General features: G+C 42.0%; 1 protein-coding gene across 5 annotated transcripts in view; it reads left to right on the forward strand.

The window, feature by feature from the left end:
- Positions 1 to 23,713, forward strand: part of LOC109867726 (protein tyrosine phosphatase receptor type Z1) — a 67,156-nt gene that overhangs the window by 26,519 nt on the left and 16,924 nt on the right. For all 5 annotated transcript variants that reach the window (XM_031801894.1, XM_031801895.1, XM_031801896.1 and 2 more), the window contains exons 2-10: positions 555 to 626; positions 8,886 to 9,065; positions 9,542 to 9,693; positions 11,392 to 11,487; positions 13,688 to 13,754; positions 14,903 to 15,060; positions 18,540 to 18,690; positions 20,881 to 21,065; positions 21,318 to 21,444. In XM_031801894.1, coding sequence (XP_031657754.1) covers positions 555 to 626; positions 8,886 to 9,065; positions 9,542 to 9,693; positions 11,392 to 11,487; positions 13,688 to 13,754; positions 14,903 to 15,060; positions 18,540 to 18,690; positions 20,881 to 21,065; positions 21,318 to 21,444 — 1,188 coding nt within the window. The remainder of the gene's footprint in view (positions 1 to 554; positions 627 to 8,885; positions 9,066 to 9,541; positions 9,694 to 11,391; positions 11,488 to 13,687; positions 13,755 to 14,902; positions 15,061 to 18,539; positions 18,691 to 20,880; positions 21,066 to 21,317; positions 21,445 to 23,713) is intronic.

Raw genomic sequence — 23,713 nt, forward strand, 5'->3', positions numbered from 1 at the left:
CATTATATTTTTTACAAATGTTAGAATTTCTCTTCCACTTTGAGATGAGAGTTTTTTGTGTAGATCTTTGACAACAAATGACAATTAAATCAATGTTAATCCTACCCTGTAACACAACATTTTATGGAATAAGTCAAGGGGTGTGAATACTTTCTGATGGCACTGTAAATCTTACTCATTATTCTCAAAATTGAGTGAATTTCTTCAGACGGAAAAGATAACAGATTGTACAATAAAAACAATCTCAGACCTCCCTCTTGCTGATATTTTCTCATATATAACTCTAAATGAGTGGTCCTCAATGTTGCACTGCACGTGTAATAAAGCATTGTTATTTTTTGTTGCCATGATCTTTTGGAATGAGGGTATCATGAATTGATCAAAGTGCCGTGGATGTCTTTCAGTTCTCAAATAAAAACAGACCAACTCAATCGGATTTAGAGGCTGTGTGAATGTATAATAATATAATAATTCTGGTGCCATGAGAAGAATAATCCTGATTGAACCAAATGACATATTTGGACATAAACAGAGCTGTTTTCTTTCTGTTGCAGCTGAACTGGTGCAAGGATACGGATACCGGGCCCAGCGCAAATTCTCAGAAGACATCGACTGGTCCTATGCGGGTAAGTGTGTAGGGGACCAGACGAGTTTGGTGATATGTTCTACGTCTATCTCAGTAGCATACATTGGGATAAATGATTGATATATTGAAGCTAAGTGATTTTGAAGCATTATAATACCAAAGACCAGTTGGAAGTATTACCCTGTAGATTGAACTGGTTCCTCACTAGCCGTGAATCCACAAGGTGGTCAGGAGTGGAGTGGTACTCTGGCGGAGACAAGACTTTGATGTCTGCTGGACTGCCGCAATGTGTGTGCCGCTTATGAGGTGTGTGTGTGTGTGTGTGTGTGTGTGTGTGTGTGTGTGTGTGTGTGTGTGTGTGTGTGTATGTGCAGGTGCGTGGGCACACAGTGAGTCAGTATGTGATCGATAAGTAAGGTGCGTCAAATAGATGACTGGGAAACATATTGAGCTGGTAGTGACAGACTAGTAGTTGCTTGTGACTCGTGTACCGTGTGTGCGCGTGTAATGTGCGTGTGTAATGTGAATAATGTAATAACAGATAACCACAGAGACGGTCTAGTCTGTGCATGTGTAAAATATCAGAAGGGATTAACTTTGTCTTTATCGGTTTGACTCATCCTTTAACAGAGCTGTTATGGTTTCCAATAAACCTATTAGGCTAGACTGGTCTTGCCTTAGACTAGACTGTTCTGACTGGTAAGAGAAAAATGGAGTAGCCTAGTCATGAAGCTTGTTTTCCTCACGAAGCTTGTACCTTGGAGTAGACTGGGATTTTCTTAGGAATGGCCAGTCCTGGCATCTCTATATCAGCCATTTTTTGACAGAAAGAACAAAGGTGTGTGTGCATGTGCGGCAGACATCAAAAGAGTAGGGCATTTGGAGAATAATTTGGTAATAATTCTGTTTACAATGCAGGTCATAATGAATAGCTTGGTTTCATGAATATCTTCTGAAACGGGGACGCCAAAGAGACCTGGGAATTAATGTCCTATTTGAAAATATAATTTGAGAAAACATTCACGCATTCTCCCCCCTTCTCTTGAAGATCATCTGAACCCATTCCAATTTCCACCCATGGTACCATTTTGAGATTTGCATTTGAATACGTATCCCCTTAGAAATTAATTTGATTTTCATGAATTCGCCTGAAGTTTGGCATTGTGTGTGGAGAGAGATCAACAAGGAAATGGATTGGTTATCATTAGGGGTCATTTGGAGCCTTGTTCCTATAGTAAATGGCATGGCCTTCTCTCTCTCCTTTACTCAATAACCACTGGTTGGAGGAAAGAGCAGATAAGTTTCAACTGAAATGTTTTCAGTTAATTAAGAATTGATGGGGAGATGAGAAAGGAAGACTTATTTACACTGAGGTTCAAGTTCAGAATATGGCCCGCAATCTCTTTTCAACTAATGTTGACAACATCCAAATATACACAATATTGTAACACAAGCTGTTAAACAGTGCAAGAGCTGCAGTGTATTGGCGTAGCCTCATTTGACAGAGGGTTACACACACACACACACACAATACACCCCACCGCACACACACAAAACACTAGGGACTCTCTTCTCAGGGACTATTCCTTTATTTCTTTTTTCAGCCATGGAGAATTCCCTGGTGGTGAGAGAATTCCCTGTGTTAAGCTCTGGGACCCATATTTGGAAAGTAGGGCACATTCAGCTCCTGGTTTGGAGCGGCTGTTTAGCCTAGCTTGTCTGATCTGTGCTGGATGAGACATGACATGGGTTATGACTAGCCAATACAACATAGAATGTTTGATGTGTGGCAAAATGTGTGTATTTCTCTTCAATTCAACATTGACTTTGATACAGGTTGTATTATTAGCATGTTTATTGTTTATATTTTATACAGTTGTCAAAGTCAGTAATAGAGCATATTCTACAAAATAGATGCATCATTTGGCATGGAAATGTACCATACATATTTACAATGACCCTCAGGCAGTAGCACACAATAATCACCCATCACCCACCACCCATATCTCTCTGTCATACTTTGCTTTCACTAGACATGACAAGAAAAAATATATTATCTTTCCCTCCTTGCACCCCTCTCTCCACCCCTTGCTGTCTTTGTGTTCTTCTCTCTCTCTCTCTCTCTCTCTCTCTCTCTCTCTCTCTCTCTCTCTCTCACTCCCCCTCTTCTTCTCACTGTCTAGTCTACTCCTACCCCTTTCCCAACGCTCTCTCTCCGTCTTCCCTTTGCTCCCTCTCTATCTCTTTACCACACCTCCTACCCATACCTCCCCTTTCGCCTCGGTCGGCGTCACAACAAACTGAATCTGGGTGACACATGGGGAGACTGGCACAACAATGGGGAAATTATTGGGTGAGGCCACAGACATGTGGGCACAGGCAGCCAGGCGGGGGGACAAACTGTAATCCGACTGCCAATGCCACCCTAACATGCCCCTGTCCTTCCCCAACTTCCCTGTCCTCAATAACCATCCCCATCTATAGGCCTATTGTATAACTAGCATAAACAGAAACACAGCCCTGGGCCAATGGCCCTATGGACGCTATACTTACCCTGTGCTTCAGAAAGTTTATGTTGGAGGCTTGAAGATATATTAGAAATAGAAAAGCAGTTGAGAGAGTTCGATGTTCAGATACACTTGTTCATCCCCCATACACACACAGACAAACACACACACACACAGACAAACACACACACAGACACACACACAGACAAACACACACACACATACACTACATTGCTTATTAATATTGCAATGACTATTTTGTTCAGGCACAATATAGAAGCTAATGAGAGTTAAAGAATAATTCTGCATGGTGGGCCCTCCCAGCCAAAGGGCTTGGAGTGGTGATTTGTGGTTGTGTGTGCTTGTTAGTGATAATGCAGGTTTGTGTGTGATTTTATTGGATAATCTGCATTGTGTGTATGTGCTATCATAATGCAGGTGTGTGTGTGTGATTTTATTGGATAATCTGCATTGTGTGTATGTGCTATCATAATGCAGGTGTGTGTGTGTGCTTCCATTGGATAATCTGCATTGTGTGTATGTGCTATTATAATGCAGGTGTGTGTGTGTGTGTGTGTGTGTGTGTGCTTCCATTTGATAATCTGCATTGTGTGTATGCTCTTGCGGTTGTGTGTCTTGCGGTTGTGTGTGGAAGGGATTCTCTTTTGCTGTGCATGCCTTTTGAGGGACGCATCCCTTCATCCCTGATCTTTCTTATCCTAAAACCGTAATAGACAGGCTCCTCCTCCTTTATGTGGATACGAACACTGTACAGTACCGTCATTATCACCACTAAATGAACGGTCCTCTCTTAGAAAGGGAAGAACGGTATCGTTACCAAGCATTTATCCTAATGCATCTGAGCTCAATTTGGAGTGTCATAGCGAAGGGGTGTGAATACTTATGTAAATTAGCTATTTCTGTATTTAATTTTCAGTACATTTGCAAAAAATTCGAAAAACATGTTTTCACTTTGGATTTACAATTCTTCCAATGCACCAGATTATTTTTTGCACGTGCCCAAAAACTAATAATAACAATATTATCATGTGAAATATTATTACACACACATACAGGTAGCTACTAAAATAAAGGAAACACCAACATTAAAGTTCTTAATAATAGAGCGGTGGGCCACCAGGACAGCCTCAATGCGCCTTGATTTTACAAGCGTCTGAAACTCTATTGGAGGATTCGACACCATTCTTCCATGAAAAATGCTGCTTTGAGACCCCTCAAATTCACTGATTCATCTCTTCTAGCCATAGTAGCCAAAATAATAGGCTACTGGGCATTTTTATACATGGCCCTAAGCATGATGTGATGTTAATTGGTTAATTAACTCATTAACCAGTACCACACCTGTGTGGAAGCACCTGCTTTCAATATATGTTGTATCCCTCATTTAGGAAGTTCCCTTTATTTTGGCATTTACCTGTATATAATAAATACGGTTCTAACGGAATTTTCATATCAACAATTGAAATGACTGAAAAATGTAGATCAAAACATTAAAAAAATGAAAATGAAATTCTAGCTTGATAAATCATTCAAAGGGATTTTGTCCATTTTCATGTTTGTTCAACGGTAGCCTAACCCGCAAAAACTTTGTACAAATTGTACAAATTGATACTTGAGGTCAAAGTATAATATTGCAATATGTATCTGTATCTATTTTATGAAATTGTCTGAATGCAACAAATGAAACTAAGCAAAGCAGCCTGTCGATTAGCAGTGACTGGAAGCATGAATACCCAGAGGCCTTTCCTGAGGTTTTGTTGCAGTTTTAGCGAATGTTGAGAATTTGAGCATAAAAACCATCAGAACCATTTAGAAAAAAACATGAGATTACAAAGGTTTTTTGGCTTTTCACAACAGCTTATTTATACAATTATCACGGGGTAAGCACACCAGCAGTTACAATTGCCCATAACAGATAGATGATGAAGAATATACTGTTGCATCATATTCCCTCTGCTGTGTGTGTGGAGCCATTGACATGCTAATGAGCTGACCCAGAACTCAGAATGACCTCATTCAGCCTCATTGTCTTCTGGCTCAGATGGGTCTCTACAGTATTTGGGCTCTAGGACTAAAATTCAGTTAGAAATTGTAACGGGTAATAGTAGTAGTAGTATGTGTGTGTGTGCGTGTGCGTGTGTGTGTGTGTGTGTGTGTGTGTGTGTGTGTGTGTGTGTGTGTGTGTGTGTGCACCTGCATGTGTGTATGTGTGCTAAGTGCTTAGGGCTGGGAATTGCCAGGGACCTCACGGTACAATATAGCAGGTACAGCCAACTAGCACAAAAAATCACCTTGCGATATTGTCAAAACGATACGATATACTGTCAAAAATAATATCCCAAAATGTAACTTTATCAATCATTTCCCCATCACTATACATGCGTACAATTAGGAGTATGTGTGCATGTGATAAAGAACAGATGAGGTAAAGAAATATAGTATCTCTGTGTGTGCGTGCAGTATGTACATGCTCACAGTATATAGCCTAAGCAATGCATATCAAATCTATCTGCTGGAAACTTCAAGGCAAGTGAAATAAACACTACCCATACTCACTGTCACTGATGTTTTAGCCAGCTTTTGTTGTTGTCTATGTCATATGAGACAGGTGTTGGCTAAAACAGAAACAGACTGGCAACCAGGTTTGATAGGATGAGTTAGTTTACAAAACTCAGGAAGGCAATTTAGGCCTCCCATGCGACCAATACTCTGAAAATGATACTGCCAGTCCCTTAGATGACTCCAGTTAAACTGGAAAATGTACAGCAATGAATGAGCAAGAGCGAATGTTGGAATGAAAGCATGACACTAAATTGTTCTATTGTGTGGAATAGGCACATCAGCTCCATGCACATCCCCATATCAACCCTTTGCCATAAGCACTTCATGTAGATTGGACTTGATTGAACTACTCATCATATCACCCAACCCATGATTACAAAGAAAAATGATACCGGTAACTGATATAAAAAAAAATGCTGCCTTTTAACTGCCATTCTAGTACAGTTAAATAGTTAACACACACACATGGACACTATCAGGACACAAGGCGAGACCCAGATGCAGACACAGGAGGCAGATAGTTGGAGTCTTAGATGTTTATTGATCCAAATAGGGGAAGGCAAGAGAATGGTCGTGGACAGGCAAAAGGTCAAAACCAGTTCAGATTCCAGGAGGTACAGAGTGGCAGGCAGGCTCGAGGTCAAGGCAGGCAGAATGGTCAGGCAGGCGGGTAAAGAGTCCAGAAACAGGCAAGGGTCAAAACCGGGAGGACAAGCAAAAAGAGAATAGAGAAGGCAGGAGCACGGGAAAAACACGCTGGTTGACTTGGACATACAAGACAAACTGGCACAGAGAGACAGGAAACACAGGGATAAATACACTGGGGAAGACAATCGACACCTGGAGGGGGTGGAGACAATAACAAGGATAGGTGAAACAGATCAGGGTGTTACAGTACCCCCCCCTGGGCGCATACCTGGCTGACCGGGGTGCCGGCGGTGAAAATCGGCGATGAGGGCCGGGTCCAGGATGTCTTTAGCAGAAACCCAGCACCTCTCCTCCGGGCCATAACCCTCCCAGTCAACCAGGTACTGGAAACCCCTGCCCCGTGGTCGAACCCCCAGGAGGCGTCTCACCGTATACACTGGCTGGCCATCGATGACCCGGGGGGAGGGATGGGCCTAGAAACAGAAGACAAAGGACTGTGAGACATAGGCTTAATCGTAGACACATGGAAGATAGGGTGAATACGGAGGGTACGGGGTAACACAAGAAGGACAGCAGTGGAACTAAGGACTCTAGAGATGGGAAAAGGACCAATGAAACTTGGGACAGTTTGCGGGACTCCACCCGAAGGGGCAGGTCCCGAGTGGAAAGCCATACCCTCTGCCCAATGTGGTAGTGGGGAGCTGGGGTCTGACGAAGGTCTGCTTGGCGACGATACCTGGAGTTGGTCTTGAGAATTGCCGCCCGAGCTCTTCTTCAGGTTCATCGACAGCGACGGACAAACATCTGGGCCGAGGGTACACTGACCTGCTCTTGTTCCCGGGAAGAGTGGAGGATGATACCCAAAATTACTGTGTAACTCATGTAGGGCAACATATGAAAAATAGAGCACTTGGTAGTGTGTACCGTTGCTCAACCAGTCGGTGAAAGCCAACATCACCCACGACAGAGAACGGTTGATTGTCAAGGGCAATGAATTCCATTATCTTGACTTTAATGGATTTCGCCTTTGAGTTGTCTCGCTGAAATGTTCTTACTCTTTCAAATGACTGCTCGACTTGTTGACTGCTTGATCCACACAGCAGACATTGTGGGCGTCATTACGTCATGTACCTACATTATATAGGTATGCACAGTAGCTTTGAAATAGGTTTTTAGCCTCTCTAGGGTATCTGGCCAACATCCAGTGAGATTGCAGAGCGCAAATACAGAAATACTCATTCATATAAATTCAGAAAACAAAACATATTTTACAATGGTTTAAAGATTAACTTGTTGTGAATCCAACCACAGTGTCAGATTTTTTAAATGCTTTACGACGAAAGCATACCTTATTATTTGAGAACATAGCCCAGTTGACAAATTATTACAAATAGTAACCAGCCAAGCAGAAGCGTTACAAAACTCAGAAATAGAGATAAAATGAATCCCTTACCTTTGATGATCTTCATATGGTGGCACTCAGAAGACATTAATTTACTCAAGAAATGTTCCTTTTGTTTGATAAAGTCTCTTTATATCCAAAAACCTCAGTTTTGTTTGCGCGTTTTCTTCAGTACAGGCTCAAACGCAGTCAAAACAGGCAGAATAAAATACAAATTGTATCCATAAAGTTCATAGAAACATGTGAAATTATGTTTATATTTAACCCTCAGGTTGTTTTTAGTCTAAATGATCTATAATATTTCAACCGGACAATAACGGTAAAGGTAAACAATAAATGCACTCTCGGGATTGTGCATGAAAAACCTCTGTGACACGGCAGGGTCCACTCATTCAGACTGGTCTTACTCCCTCATTTATAAGAATACAAGCCTGAAACAATTTCTAAAGACTGTTGACATCTAGTGGAAGGCATGGATACAGTAATGGCATTGAATAGAAAACTACAAAACAAAAACCCCAAAAAACTTCCTGAATGGATTTTTCTCAGGGTTTTGCCTGCCAAATCAGTTCTGTTATACTCACAGACACTATTTTAACAGTTTTGGAAACTTTAGAGTGTTTTCTATCAAAATATACCATATCATATCTTCTGGGCCCGAGTAGCAGGCCGTTTAATTTGGGCATGCTTTTCATCCAAAATTCCGAATGCTGCCCCCTACCCTAGAGAGGTTAACATCGGCCGATACCGATGTTGTCATTTTTAGCTAATATGTTCATTGATATATTGTGCACCCCTAGGTATTAGTGCTGGGATAAAAAAAAATGTTTATCACACCCTGGGGATCCCCCAGGAAAGGCTTGAGAAATTCCACAGTTCTGCATGTTACACCCCAGAGATAACCTGTCAAAGCAGACACACCTGAAGGTGATTCGCACATTAGCTCCCCGCAGGATCACACCTGCAATCAGTTGGTCACTAATTAGAGAGGAAGAAACCAGAGTACACTTCCGGGAAAAGGGAAAACAACTGAGTTGTGTTTTGAAATGGAAAACGGCATGTACAATTTTGGGGCAGATTAATGTAGCTGACGCACCACCAATATGTTAGCTATCTATCTCTACCATGCAATAAACACATTCAAACTCTCTTTTGGCAGGGACTCTCAACCAAAACAACTGGGCCAAGAAGTACCCATCATGTAACAATGCCAGACAGTCGCCCATCAACATCGAGGAGGAGCTGACACAGGTCAAAGTTCAGTTCCAAAAGCTGAAGTTCGAGGGCTGGGAGGAAGCGATGTCTGATGGGACCACCATCAAGAATGACGGCAAGACAGGTATGCGCTCTCACGTCCCCATAAGTCGTCACCATAAAAAACAGCATTACAGCAGCCAGCAATGAAACTGTAAAGCCAAAGTAATACAGTAAAACAGTCCTATCTGCAACCAGCCATTCAGTCACCTATTCAGTATCCACTGCCTGTGGGTAGAAACTGCCTCAGAGCCTTGTGGTCTGGGTCTTAATACTATGGTGTCGTAGTAGAAGGAGGAGGTGGAGAAGAAGAAGAGTGGAAGGAGGAATGCAATACAATATGATGCTGTGGAAATGATTATATATGGTTAGATACTGAAAGATTGGGCATTGTTATAGTGTATACTTATGGCATGTTTAAAGTCGATGGATGTGTGTGTGTGTGTACGTGACTTTTCGTGTTTCCACTTGGAAAGCTTCAGGCCACATCAATATAGTGTGTGTGTGAGTGTATGTGTGGGTTGTTTAATGGGGTCAACTAACTCTGTGTGTTCTCTCCAGTGGCGGTGAACCCAGAGGGGGACTTCTATGTGAGTGGAGGGGGGCTGAGGGGCAGGTTTAAGGTGGGAAGAATCACCTTCCACTGGGGACGCTGCAACGCCTCCTCAGAGGGCTCCGAACACAGCCTCAACGGGGTGAAGTACCCCCTTGAGGTAAGGCCTGACATTCGCCCATTATAACTATAACCTCCATACGACAGAGTATGACCTCATTGTAACCTCCCAAGTAGGGCTTTCTCATTTTTGACTGTTTGGCTGTATTTGACAGTATTTATCCCTTTGACACTTACCAACTAACGGGTGTGATCATTCTACAGTGTTCCCTGCAGTGTACACTCAAACCGAATAAGTGCTTGGGCTCTCTTCGAAGAGAGATTGTTCGGCTCAGTAAAGCCTCAAACGTCCGCAACAGTGAAATGGACTACTACTGTAAGAGTTCATGAGGAGGCGGTACACACCTCAATTCAAACTGTTGTTAGAAAATGCAAACGTTGATACATAGCCTATAGATAATTAGCAGGCAGAATGTCTTGGTTTGAGGGCAGCGCAGGTTAACTGTCCTGTTGCGTAACAATCACATTTTGGAACAATGAGTGCATTGTGACATCACTCACATAAAAGAAACTCACATTGGGGCGAACATTAGAGATATTTGGAACACACGTGAAAGAAACTCACATTGGGGCGAACATTAGAGATATTTGGAACACACGTGAAAGAAACTCACATTGGGGCCAACATTAGAGATATTTGGAACACACGTAAAAGAATCTCACATTGGGGCCAACATTAGAGATATTTGGAACACACATAAAAGAATCTCACATTGGGGCCAACATTAGAGATATTGGGAACACACATAAAAGAAACTCACATTGGGGCCAACATTAGAGATATTGGGAACACACATAAAAGAATCTCACATTGGGGCCAACAATAGAGATATTTGGAACACACATAAAAGAATCTCACATTGGGGCGAACATTAGAGATATTTGGAACACACATAAAAGAATCTCACATTGGGGCCAACATTAGAGATATTTGGAACACACATAAAATAATCTCACATTGGGGCCAACATTAGAGATATTTGGAACACACATAAAAGAAACTCACATTGGGGCCAACATTAGAGATATTTGGAACACACATAAAAGAATCTCACATTGGGGCCAACAATAGAGATATTTGGAACACACATAAAAGAAACTCACATTGGGGCCAACATTAGAGATATTGGGAACACACATAAAAGAATCTCACATTGGGGCCAACAATAGAGATATTTGGAACACACATAAAATAATCTCACATTGGGGCGAACATTAGAGATATTTGGAACACACGTAAAAGAATCTCACATTGGGGCCAACATTAGAGATATTTGGAACACACATAAAATAATCTCACATTGGGGCCAACATTAGAGATATTTGGAACACACATAAAAGAATCTCACATTGGGGCCAACAATAGAGATATTTGGAACACACATAAAAGAATCTCACATTGGGGCCAACATTAGAGATATTGGGAACACACATAAAAGAATCTCACATTGGGGCCAACATTAGAGATATTTGGAACACACATAAAAGAATCTCACATTGGGGCCAACAATAGAGATGGTTTTATACTCAACCAAACTAGGACAAAAGTGACTGTGAAGTAGTCCGATCAGTTTAGCATTGTATCAAAATATCGCTATAGACAGTATTGTTCAAATCCAAACCTGTATGTGGATCCATACCATTATACCTTAAAATAGGATATAGCACTCAGCCCTACTCTCAAGGACAGTACAAGGGATATCAACCATCTCCTGTACCTTGTATCTGTCTGTTCCAGATGCAGATCTACTGTTATGAAGCGCATCGCTTTGAGTCCTTAGACTACGCCATCAAGGACGGGGGCAGGATCACAGCTCTCTCTGTGCTGTTTGAGGTGGGCGTGAGTGTGTGGTCATTTTCTGCCTGTGTCTTTATCATTGGTGTAAAGTACTTAAATAAACATACTAATAAGTACTACTTAAGTCGTTTTTAAGGGTATCTGTACTTTATTACTTCTATCTTTGACAACTTTTACTTCACTACATTCCTAAAGAAAACAAGGTACTTAAGTCGTTTTTAGGGGTATCTGTACTTTATTACTTCTATCTTTTACTTCACTACATTCCTAAAGAAAACAAGGTACTTAAGTCGTTTTTAGGGGTATCTGTACTTTATTACTTCTATCTTTTACTTCACTACATTCCTAAAGAAAACAAGGTACTTAAGTCGTTTTTAGGGGTATCTGTACTTTATTACTTCTATCTTTTACTTCACTACATTCCTAAAGAAAACAAGGTACTTAAGTCGTTTTTAGGGGTATCTGTACTTTACTACTTCTATTTTTGACAACTTTTACTTCACTACATTCCTAAAGAAAACAAGGTACTTTTTACTCCATACATTTTCCACGACACCCAAAAGTACTCGTTACATTTTGAATGCTTGGCAGAACAGGAAAAGTGGTCCAATTCACACACTTATCAAGAGAACATCCCTACTGCCTCTGATCTGGTGGATTCACTAAACACAAATGCTTAGTTTGTAAATGATGTCTGAGTGTTGAAGTGTGCCCCTGGCGATCTGTAAATCAAATAAAACCAAGAAAATGGTGCCGTCTGGTTTGCTTAATATAAGACATTTGAAATGATGTATACTTTTACTTTCTAAGTATATTTTAGCAAGTATTCTACTTTTGATACTTAAGTATATTTAAAACCAAATAATTTTAGACTTACTCAAGTAGTATTTTACTGGGTGACTTTCACTTTTACTTGAGTCACTTTCTATTAAGGTATCTTTACTTTTACTCAAGTATGACAGTGGGTACTTTTTCTACCATTGGTCTGTATGCTTTGACCTCCTATGGCCACAGTACCGACCTACCTGTGTGTTCAGGTAGGTAGGTAGGTACTGTAGATTGGGGGGAGTGGGTGTCCTTGACAGGTATGTCATCTGACACTGACAGGAAGCGGAGTGTGCTGATGGATTTGATTTTGTGCAGGTGTGCATGTGTTTGTGACCTGTGTCAAGAGTGTTTGATGGATCATTTTGCATCCATACCAGCAATGATTTTCATAGTCGATGAGGGATGACTTACTGTGTCTACATAACTAGTCTGAACAGTACCTCTACTGAATAAACAGCCTGGCAGTAACTGACAGTGTAGAATACCAGCAGGTCAATACCATGTGTGTGAGTGTGTGTGTGTGTTTGTTGAGGAGATTAGCCCACACATTTTAGGCTACACTCCGCTGCCCACCTGGGAAATCAAAGGGGACAGAAGAGTGGAACGGATTACCCACTACAGCATCAGACTGAGCAGAGATTAGACATGCCACAGTACATTGACGGTCAGCTGTGGAATATCACGTCTCTAGCTATTAGCTTAACATCAGTGTTGGCTTTAGCTTAGCATCAGTGTTAGCTTCAGCTAAGCGGGTCACAGCTTTAAAGGGGCATTCAGCAGTTCAAACAATAACAAAGTGATCTCCATGCCTTTGTTTCAGTAAAAAGCTGAGGGATGGGTCTGGAGAAATGTAAGCACTCTCAAATTCATTGACAGAGCTATGTATACAAGGACTGACCGTCCATTATAACAACATTATAGTTTTAGCAATTCTTTTGAGGCTGCATGGTGTTTACATTTACTTTGTTTACAAACAATGTAGTTAAACAAGGTTATGTTTTTGGGTTCTGATTGGGTACGACAGTTGAAATGAGATCATGAGGCATTTCTAAGTTATATTCTTCAAGAATCAATGGCTACATCATTATTCATTTATTTTTCTATTGTGTTATTGACTGTACGTTTGTTCAGGTGTAACTCTGTGTTGTTTTTGTCGAACTGCTTTGCTTTATCTTGGCCAGGTCGCAGTTGTAAATGAGAACTTGTTCTCAACTGGCCGACCTGGTTAGATAAAGTATAACATAAATACATGTATGTCCCAAAATGGACGTAGCAACTGCAGATTGCCTCTTTAAAGCAGCCCAAGAAATGTAGGGACACAAAAAGGTAAGGGGGAGGAGATGAGTAGAATAAGCTACTGTAGACTTTTGAGATGCCTGACTAACCTACTGCCTTTCCCTCTTTACAGACTAGCATCGAAGACAATGACAACTACATAGCCATTATCGATGGAATCAACAGTGTCAGTCGATTCGGTATGTCAACCTGACTTAACCCTAATAACTCTAACCTCAACCAATCAACTTTTTTTTACTCACCTGCTGTAAGCACAACCATAATTATCTCCCTTGCATTTTCATTATTGATGTATTACTGCCCAGCACTGTTCCTAAGTTTCAGCACATGTACAGTACATAGTTAATGCTAATGGAGGTTGAAGTTTACAATGCAGGTAGGCATTACAGAGTGCATCTAACTAATTTAATGTCAATTCAAGGGCCACTATCCCCCACAATCACACACCCATTACCTCACTGTGCCTTAATGTAACCCACAGGCACACCCTAATGCATAAACACACACACACACTGTTTTCTTATATATTCATCCTCTATCGTTCATCCTCTATCGTTCATCCTCTATTGATCATCCTCTATCGTTCATCATCTATCGTTCATCCTCTATCGTTCATCCTCTATCGATCATCCTCTATCGTTCATCCTCTATCGTTCATCCTCTATTGATCATCCTCTATCGTTCATCCTCTATCGTTTGTCCTTTATAATCTATCATTCATCCTCTATCGTTCATCCTCTATCGTTCATCCTCTATCGGTTATCATCTATCATTCAGCCTTCATCGTTCATCCTCTATTGTTTATCCTCTATCGTTCATCCTCTATCGTTCATCCTCTATCGGTTATCATCTATCATTCAGCCTTCATCGTTCATCCTCTATCGTTTATCCTCTATCGTTTATCTTCTATCGGTTATCATCTATCATTCAGCCTTCATCGTTCATCCTCTATTGTTTATCCTCTATCGTTCATCCTCTATCGTTCATCCTCTATCAGTTATCATCTATCATTCAGCCTTCATCGTTCATCCTCTATCGTTCATCCTCTATCGGTTATCATCTATCATTCAGCCTTCATCGTTCATCCTCTATCGTTTATCCTCTATCGTTTATCCTCTATCGGTTATCCTGTATTGTTCATCCTCTATTGTTCATCCTCTATCCTCTATCGTTCATCCTCTGTCGGTTATCCTCTATCGTTTATCCTGTATTGGTAATCCTGTGTCGGTTCATCTCTATCGTCTGTCATTCTCTCTTCCTTTTGATCCGTTCCTCTATTTCACTTTTGCTTCTCTGTCTGTGTCCCCTACACTTTCACCCTGTCTAGGTAAGAGTGGGAGGGTGGGTCCCTTCTCTCTCCGTGGCCTCCTGCCCAACTCTACAGAGAAGTACTTCATCTACAACGGCTCCCTCACCACCCCACCCTGCACTGAGACCGTGGAGTGGATCGTCTTCAAGAACACTGTGGCCATCTCCGACACGCAGGTGAGTGTGTCCATGTACGGTTGAAGTTGGAAGTTTACATACACATAGGTTGGAGTCATTAAAACTTGTTTTTCAACCATTCCACAAATGTCTTGTTAACAAGCTATAGTTTTGGCAAGTCGGTTAGGACAACTTCTTTGTGCATGACACAAGTAATGTTTCCAACCATTGTTTACAGACAGATGATTTCACTTATAATCAACTGTCTCACAATTCCAGTGGGTCAGAAGTTTATATACACTAAGTTGACTGTGCCTTTAAACAGCTTGGAAAATTCCAGAAAATGATGTCATGGCTTTAGAAGTTTCTGATAGACCAATTGACATCATTTGAGTCAATTGGAGGTGTACCTGTGAATGTATTTCAAGGCATACCTTCAAACTCAGTGCCTCTTTGCTTGACATCATGGCAAAATCAGCCAATACCTCAGAAAATAAATTGTAGACTTCCACAAGTCTTATTCATCCTTGGGAGCAATTTTCAAACGCCTGAAGGTACCATGTTCATCTGTACAATGCGGATGCATTGATGCGTTCTGTCTCCTAGAGATGAACGTACTTTGGTGCGAAAGGTGCAAATCAATCCCAGAACAACAGCAAAGGACCTTGTGAAGATGCTGGAGGAAACAGGTACAAAAGTATCTAAATCCACAGTAAAACGAGTCCTATATCGACATAGCCTAATTGGCCGCTCAGCAAGGAAGAAGCCACTGCTCAAAAACTGCCATAAAAAAGCCAGACTACAGTTTGCAACTGCACATGGGGACAAAGATTGTACTTTTTGTCCTCTGGTCTAATGAAACAAAAATAGAACTGTTTGGCCATAATGACATATCGTTATGTTTGGACGAAAAAGGGGGAGGCTTGCAAGCCGAAGATCACCATCCAAACCGTGAAGCACGGGGGTGGCAGCATTATGTTGTGGGGGTGCTTTGCTGCAGGAGGAGCAACATCTCAAGACCACAGTCATGAAGTTAAAGCTTGGTCGCAAATTGGTCTTCCAAATGGACAATGACTACAAGCATACTTTCAAAGTTCTGGCAAAATGGCTTAAGGACAACAAAGTCAAGGTATTGGAGTGGCCATCAGAAAGCCCTGACCTCAATCCTATAGAACATTTGTTGGCAGAACTGAAAAAGAGTGTGCGAGCAAGGAGGTCTACCAACCTGACTCAGTTACACCAGCTCTGTCAGGAGGAATGGGCCAAAATTTACCCAACTTATTGTGGGAAGCTTGTGGAAGGCTACCCAAAACGTTTGACCCAAGTTCAACAATTTAAATGCAATGCTACCAAATACTAATTGAGTGTATGTAAACTTCTGACCCACTGGGAATGTGATGACTGACCTAAGACAGGGAATTTTTTACAAGGATTAAATGTCAGGAATTGTGAAAAACTGAGTTTAAATGTATTTGACTAAGGTGTATGTAAACCTCTGACTTCAACTGAACACCTGTGTGTGCATTTATGAAATCAGAGAGTGTGTGGAAATGTTGTTTTTGTCAGTACAGAAGAAGAGATAGCGTGAGCAACAGGGAATTGACAGATGTCTTTTAGAGTGTGAATGGGTTGGGCGGGACCTTCACATACATTCCTTCGTCTGTATAGATAAAAGGCATTACACAAGGTTGTTTTCACAAGGCACTTCTAAACTGTTTCATGTCTTTTTGTTTTTGTGTCGGACTTGGTGCCAGACCTCTGCTTTTGATTTATGTCTGCATTCATAATTGATCGTGTGTGTGTGTGTGTGTGTCAGCACCATGCGTTTCAGTTTAAGCAGAGTAAAGGCCTCTGTGCGCCTTTCTTTGTTTGTTTTAATTACTCCTTTTATATACCTGTCAATCACAAATACCAGGGAAACAGGGAAGACACGCACTCACACTCCTTTTAAGTCTTTAACTCTTGCCATCCTGTTGTCTGACACACACCCTCTTTCCATTTAAACTGGCTTTCAGTCTGCCCGTTTTCACGTTTCTGTATGGTATGGTATGTAATGTCACGTCTCAAGTTTCAAAACACTTTGAAAGGCCATTTTTGGGAGAACACTCCCTGGAGGCGTACACTAGCTCTTATGTGATAGAATTACCATATCGCCAGTCGTGGATACAGTAGACAATATATTCAAACAACGGTATCCACATATTTGTTGTTTTGATAACCTTAACTAATAACCAATGCCTGTGCATATGCAAAAGTATTTTTCAAAAGTTGTGCCATAAGAGCGTCATCATGAATCCTACTGTGTGTTTCTAGACAACACCACACCTATCATTACATTAGTACATACCAATGGCTGTCGCAGGCTGCCCGAGTCACGGTGTGCCCGAGTCACGGTGTGCCCGAGTCACGGTGTGCCCGAGTCACGGTGTGCCCGAGTCATGTCACACTCACAGCCACTCTGGTTGGAATGCTGTGTGAGTCAGAGGACCAGTGTTCTGTACAGTGTTACGCAATCAACTGTAGAAGACGTGTATAGGACAGGCATCCATGCATGTGTCTAGCATGTGTGTATTTTATTTTACCTTATTTTACCAGTCAATTAAACAACAAATTCGTATTTGCAATGTTCTTATTTACAGAAAGTTATTTTTTGATGGCCTGTATGTTAGGTTGTGTGACGTCTGAATACTGTATGACCCATAGTTTTGAAGGTCTGTGAGAATGTATCATGATAATAGTAATTAACTAGTATGTGGGTGGTGCCATCATGTTAGTGCATTTTGAGAAGATTTCACCTCATTTTAACATTCTGTCATAAAGAAAACATATTGAACCTAATAAGAAAGCACGTTTTCCCATCTCAAGAGGTTAAATGTATCATTTAAACCAGAAAATGGCCAAAAAGAGTAGAACCAGCTCACCTGATTTTACACTATGATTTGACTATGAAATGTTCACCATATTTAAAGGAGAGTTCAGTTCACGTGACAGGGTCGATCTTTAACTGAGGGCCAGACGTAAATGAATCACTGATCACATAAAATAAATGAAAAATCTCAAGAAATGACTTTGTCGAAGCAACAAAAAATAACTAGGGCTTTACAATGATGGCTACGCCGTGGATAAATGTTGGGACTAATTTGGTTAAAATATTCCTAGAAATCTCAGAGGCATTGTTCTGTATGAATGTGTTGGTTGCATGTGTTGTAGCTGGAGATGTTCTGTGAGGTGATGACCATATAGCAGACTATATAACATTAAGACATGTTACAGCTATGTAATAATGTGTGTATGAATGTGTTGGTTGCATGTGTTGTAGCTGGAGATGTTCTGTGAGGTGATGACCATATAGCAGACTATATAACATTAAGACATGTTACAGCTATGTAATAATGTGTGTATGAATGTGTTGGTTGCATGTGTTGTAGCTGGAGATGTTCTGTGAGGTGATGACCATATAGCAGACTTCCTCTGTGACATTATTTAGAGTTTATGCTATGAGGGGTCATAAGAGGTTATAACTGTTCATTGTGTTGTAGCTGGAGATGTTCTGTGAGGTGATGACCATGCAGCAGGCGGGCTACGTGATGCTGATGGACTACCTGCAGAACAACTACAGGGAGCAGCAGCAGCAGTTCATGGGCCAGGCCTTCTCCTCCTACACTGGCACAGAGGAGGTCCTCACTCCCAGTATGTACCTGTCTGTCTGTCTGTCAGAGGAGGTCCTCACTCCCAGTATGTACCTACCTGTCTGTCTGTCAGAGGAGGAGGAGGTCCTCACTCTCAGTATGTACCTGTCTGTTTGTATGTCTGTCAGAGGGGGTCCTCATTCCCAGTATGTACCTGTCTTTCAGAGGAGGTCCTCATTCCCAGTATGTACCTGTCTGTCTGTCTGTCTGTCTGTCTGTCAGAGGAGGTCCTCATTCCCAGTATGTACCTGTCTGTCTGTCTGTCAGAGGAGGTCCTCATTCCCAGTATGTACCTGTCTGTCTGTCTGACAGAGGAGGAGGTCCTCACTCCCAGTATGTACCTGTCTGTCTGTCTGTCTGTCTGTCTGTCAGAGGAGGTCTTCACTCCCAGTATGTACCTGTCTGTCTGTCTGTCTGTCTGTCAGAGGAGGTCCTCATTCCCAGTATGTACCTGTCTGTCTGTCTGTCTGTCTGTCTGTCAGAGGAGGTCCTCACTCCCAGTATGTACCTGTCTGTCTGTCTGTCTGTCAGAGGAGGTCCTCATTCCCAGTATGTACCTGTCTGTCTGTCTGTCTGTCTGTCAGAGGAGGTCCTCATTCCCAGTATGTACCTGTCTGTCTTGTCTGTCTGTCTCCAATAATCCATCCAACCATCTGTCGTATTCACTCCTGGTTCTTGGCACTAACACCTGATTCAACTAATCATGGTCTTGATGATTAGGTGATGAATAGATTCAGGTTTGTTAATGCTGGGCTGGAATAAAGTCTGCTGCCAAGTAACTCGCAGACAAATAGAGCATTAATATGTATTAAGCCTACATTGGCATTGCAGCAGAGCATAGAATGCTTCATTCTGAGCAGAAAATAGCCAACATACCAATAACAAACATCTTAAATATATTAGTGACACTTTTGGTGGACTATTAAAATGTCATAGGTGGATTTTGATACATGTGAGGCAAGACTGGTAACCCAACTGAGAACCTGCAGCTTGTTATGGGCAAAGGTAATCTGTGACGCACACACACACACCTACACATGGAACACTGTGGCTGTCTCAGAGCTCATTTGATGTATCATACTATGACTGGTTCCTGACCCTACTAAAGCCGTGATGGCAGTGTGTTGTGTGTTTTCTGGTTAGACATCAGCATTAATCAGGACTTTAACTAGCATGTGGCATGCTGGCAGGCAATCAATATAAGACAGCATGTGTGTCAGCATCTGTGTGTGTGCCTCTCTTAATTATACCCGGACTCTATATCCTTGAAGGGAGAATTTAATTGCTGTGGATGCTTAGGCACCAGGCTAATACACTAGCCCCTCTCGCACTCTCATCTTTATGTCTCTCTCTTTCCCTACATGCCAGCAATGGTATTAGTCTCTCAGTTTAAAGTTCTCTCCCCTCTTTCTCCCCTCTTTAGACCTGGTGGTCGCTAGGTGTTGCTAGGTTACTGTGGCTGCCCCCTCCCTTTCACAGAGCACTTTCCAAATGTCTTCGGAAAATGGATACAGTGCATTGAATATGATATATAATGTACATGAATCGGTGTGAGATGCACATCACAAAAAATAAAAAATAAAGAAAAGAACTGGAGAACAATATTGCTGTTTCTTTGCTCTTCTCTGCCCTCTTGTGTTGAAAAGGGGTTAGTACAAATGTGAGTATCTTTCTTAAATCCCTCACCATCATTAAAAACATGAAATGAATGCATTCACCCCCTCACCACAAATGATTTCCATGGTCTACTCTTGTGGCGCCCTTATGACCCTTCTGGGAAAAGAGGATACCTAACTAAGTAGACTGAAGTGCAGGCTTTAGCGTAGATCGTGTAGATAATGTGTCAACGGTTTAGTTGTTGTCCCTGGCCATTGTCTCAGGTCTCATCTGGATTGATTTAAATTTCTCCCCCCTCTAATCTGTCTTAATCCCAGAGTCTCAGTGTGTCTGTGAGCTGCATTAGTGCCGCAGCACTAATCTTTGATGATGACCTTTGACACAGGCATGAGGCATGGGTTTACCTCTCTTAACGGGAGAAACACCCACTTGTGATGACCATTATTCCCCCATGCAAATATTTTGGTGCCCGGAATGAAGTTTGACATTTATTCTACACAGCATTTCTTTCTACCACTGAAAGTTTCTCTGTTTCTTCTCTCTCTCTCTCTCTCTCTCTCTCTCTCTCTCTCAGTCTGCAGTTCAGAGCCGGAGAACGTGCAGGCAGACCCCCATAACCTGACCAGCCTGCTGGTGATGTGGGAGCGGCCACGGGCGGTGTACGACGCCGGGATAGAGAAGTACTCAGTTACCTACAAGCTAGCCCAGGGAGAGGACCCTCCGGCCTTTGAGTACCTGACCGACGGAGACCAGGATGTGGTGAGGGACATTTATGTAGCGGAGGTTGTTCACGGAACTAATGCTTGTGATCTGGAGCTCAGCAAACTAACACGCAAATCACCAACTGAGGCCAATCACATTTTGGAAGGTTTGTGTGAATGAGGGAATGGATGAAGAAACAAACAAAGAAACTAAAGAACTGAAAGCAAGAACAGATCCTACAAAAGTATAACCCTCCACATCGCCTCCACCCTAAACCCCATGTACTCCCCTCTTCCCGTCGTTCCCCAGGGGGCCATATTGCAGGACCTGATGGCCAACACCAGCTACGTGGTTCAGGTCTTGGCGGTCTGCACCAACGGTCTGTACGGCCGTGTGAGCGAGCAGCTGACTGTCGACATGCCGATCGACGACCCCGGTAAGAGCGACAGCGACCGCCAATACGTCTACACAGACCGTACATAGGGGGGGTGGGTGTGTTATACTCTGCCGTAGCGTTCTGCTGACAGAGAGTAGAGACCAAACAGAGACGGTTGATCATTTTCAAACCAGTTCCCTTTACTGTATGCTTTAATGGTCTTAACAGCAAAGTCTTACCGCTAGTGTAGTCTAGTCAGTCAGTTTGCCGATAAGATGCCCTGAAGGCTTCTCAGATAGAGTATGACCAGATTGTGTTAAGGGAATTCTGAAGAAGTTAAAGATGTAGTTCTGTCGTGGTTTCTGATTGGTGTCCGCAAATGACCACACATTTCACACCCACCGAACTGTCGCTGGTTTCCAGAGCCACTTCTGTTTCCCTAGCCGTCTTGGCCATCCTCCCTGTATGACGTTGTTTGTGATTTGAGAAGCCCCCCCCCCCCCCCCCAGATTCTCTTCTCTTTGTCTAGTTCTGCTCCTTTAAACAGGCACCCAGTTCCTCTATGTGCCACAGTAAATGTATTGCGTGTATTGTACTCTGTCTCTGGTGAAATCTTCTGTTCATCTTTCTTTGTACCCTTTTCAAGTGTGCTTTGATTTCTAAGACGGAAGAATGCCCCCCTCAATCTGTTTGTTTAAGGTCAAAGGTTATTCCACGTGTACCTTCTATGTCACACAAAATATAAAAAATTGCACTTTTGTTTTGAAATGGCATCTTTTCCTCCTGTCACCGTAAGAGAATGTTTGCTCATGTGCACCATTTGTATGAAATGATGGGTTCTCTGTATATCCTGAATTGTAAGTTTATAATAAACACATTTTGTCTTGCTAAAAAATACTCGGCATCATATTTCGATGTGCATGAATTGTGTACACTCATCCAAATGACTTGAAACAATTGTGTGACCGAATGTGCTGTGACAATTGTGGTGACAAAACAACTCATTTGTGAATCGTGTTTGTGAATTCATTCATTCATCCCTTCCCTCTCCACTTAACTTTTGAAAAACCCACCTCATGCTTTACAAACCCACTCTGATCTGGCCTGAGGCCTCCATGATGTGTAACTTAGTCCCATCCAGGTAAGAGGATGTGTGTGTGCGTGGGCCTGTGTGTGCATGTGCATGGGTGCGTTAACACTCAGTTTGTGCTGACGCGGAAGTACTACCTGTGGATAACTTTCCCTCCTGTTGTTATTTCTCTCTCCCTCTCCCTCTCCCTCTCCCTCTCCCTCTCCCTCTCCTCTCCCTCTCCTCTCTCCCTCTCCCTCTCCCTCTCCCTCTCTCTCACCTGGTGAGACAGCAACATATTCACCAAGATTTCTAATATAGGTTCATACTATCTAATGACTTGCCGCTTCATATACTGTGGACCCATTGAAAGATGTGGATATCAAGCTTCCGAAGATTTTTGTCAAGCCTCTATCCTGGACCCGAAGACCAATCTGTGAATTAAAATAAAGTTTTTGCACCCAGTTCATCAAACAAATACCATAAAAAACAGAATGGTTTTCACAAAATACTCAACCTGTTTGTGTGTGTGAGTGTCTCCTTGTGGTTATTCTTTCAGTTACAGTTTAAAGTATGTTTGAAGTGAAGTGTCTGTCTGTAAGAACGTCACTGGGTTTGCCAATGGGGCCAATATCTGAGAATACAATGTCATTGTTACTAATTGTCAAAGTTGTAAGTAAGGGCTCTCTGTTCAATCCGCATTGTGGAAGTTCAGCTTTACAGCGTGATTGAAGTTTAAAGGCTGTTCCTGCTTTAGTGGACACTGCATTGCACTGCACTGTCACATACACCTGTTTTATTCAGCGTAGACCTTACAGTGAAATGTTTACTGACAAGCCCTTAACCAACAATTGCATTGCACTGCACTGTCACATACACCTGTTTTATTCAGCGTAGACCTTACAGTGAAATGTTTACTGACAAGCCCTTAACCAACAATGCAGTTTTAAGAAAAGTACCCGGACAGAAATATAACAATAAATGTAACAGTAATTAAAGAGCAGCAGTAAAACAACAATAGAGAGGATATATACAGGGGGTACCGGTACAGAGTCAATGTGGAGGCTATATACAGGGGGTACCGGTACAGAGTCAATGTGGAGGCTATATACAGGGGGTACCGATACAGAGTCAATGTGGAGGCTATATACAGGGGGTACCGGTACAGAGTCAATGTGCTGGGGCACCGGTTAGTCGAGGTAATTGAGATAATATTATTATTCGAGTTATTAAAGTGACTTATGCAATTAAGATAAGATA

This window comes from Oncorhynchus kisutch, linkage group LG22, assembly GCF_002021735.2.
Source record: "Oncorhynchus kisutch isolate 150728-3 linkage group LG22, Okis_V2, whole genome shotgun sequence".
NCBI lineage: Eukaryota > Metazoa > Chordata > Actinopteri > Salmoniformes > Salmonidae > Oncorhynchus > Oncorhynchus kisutch.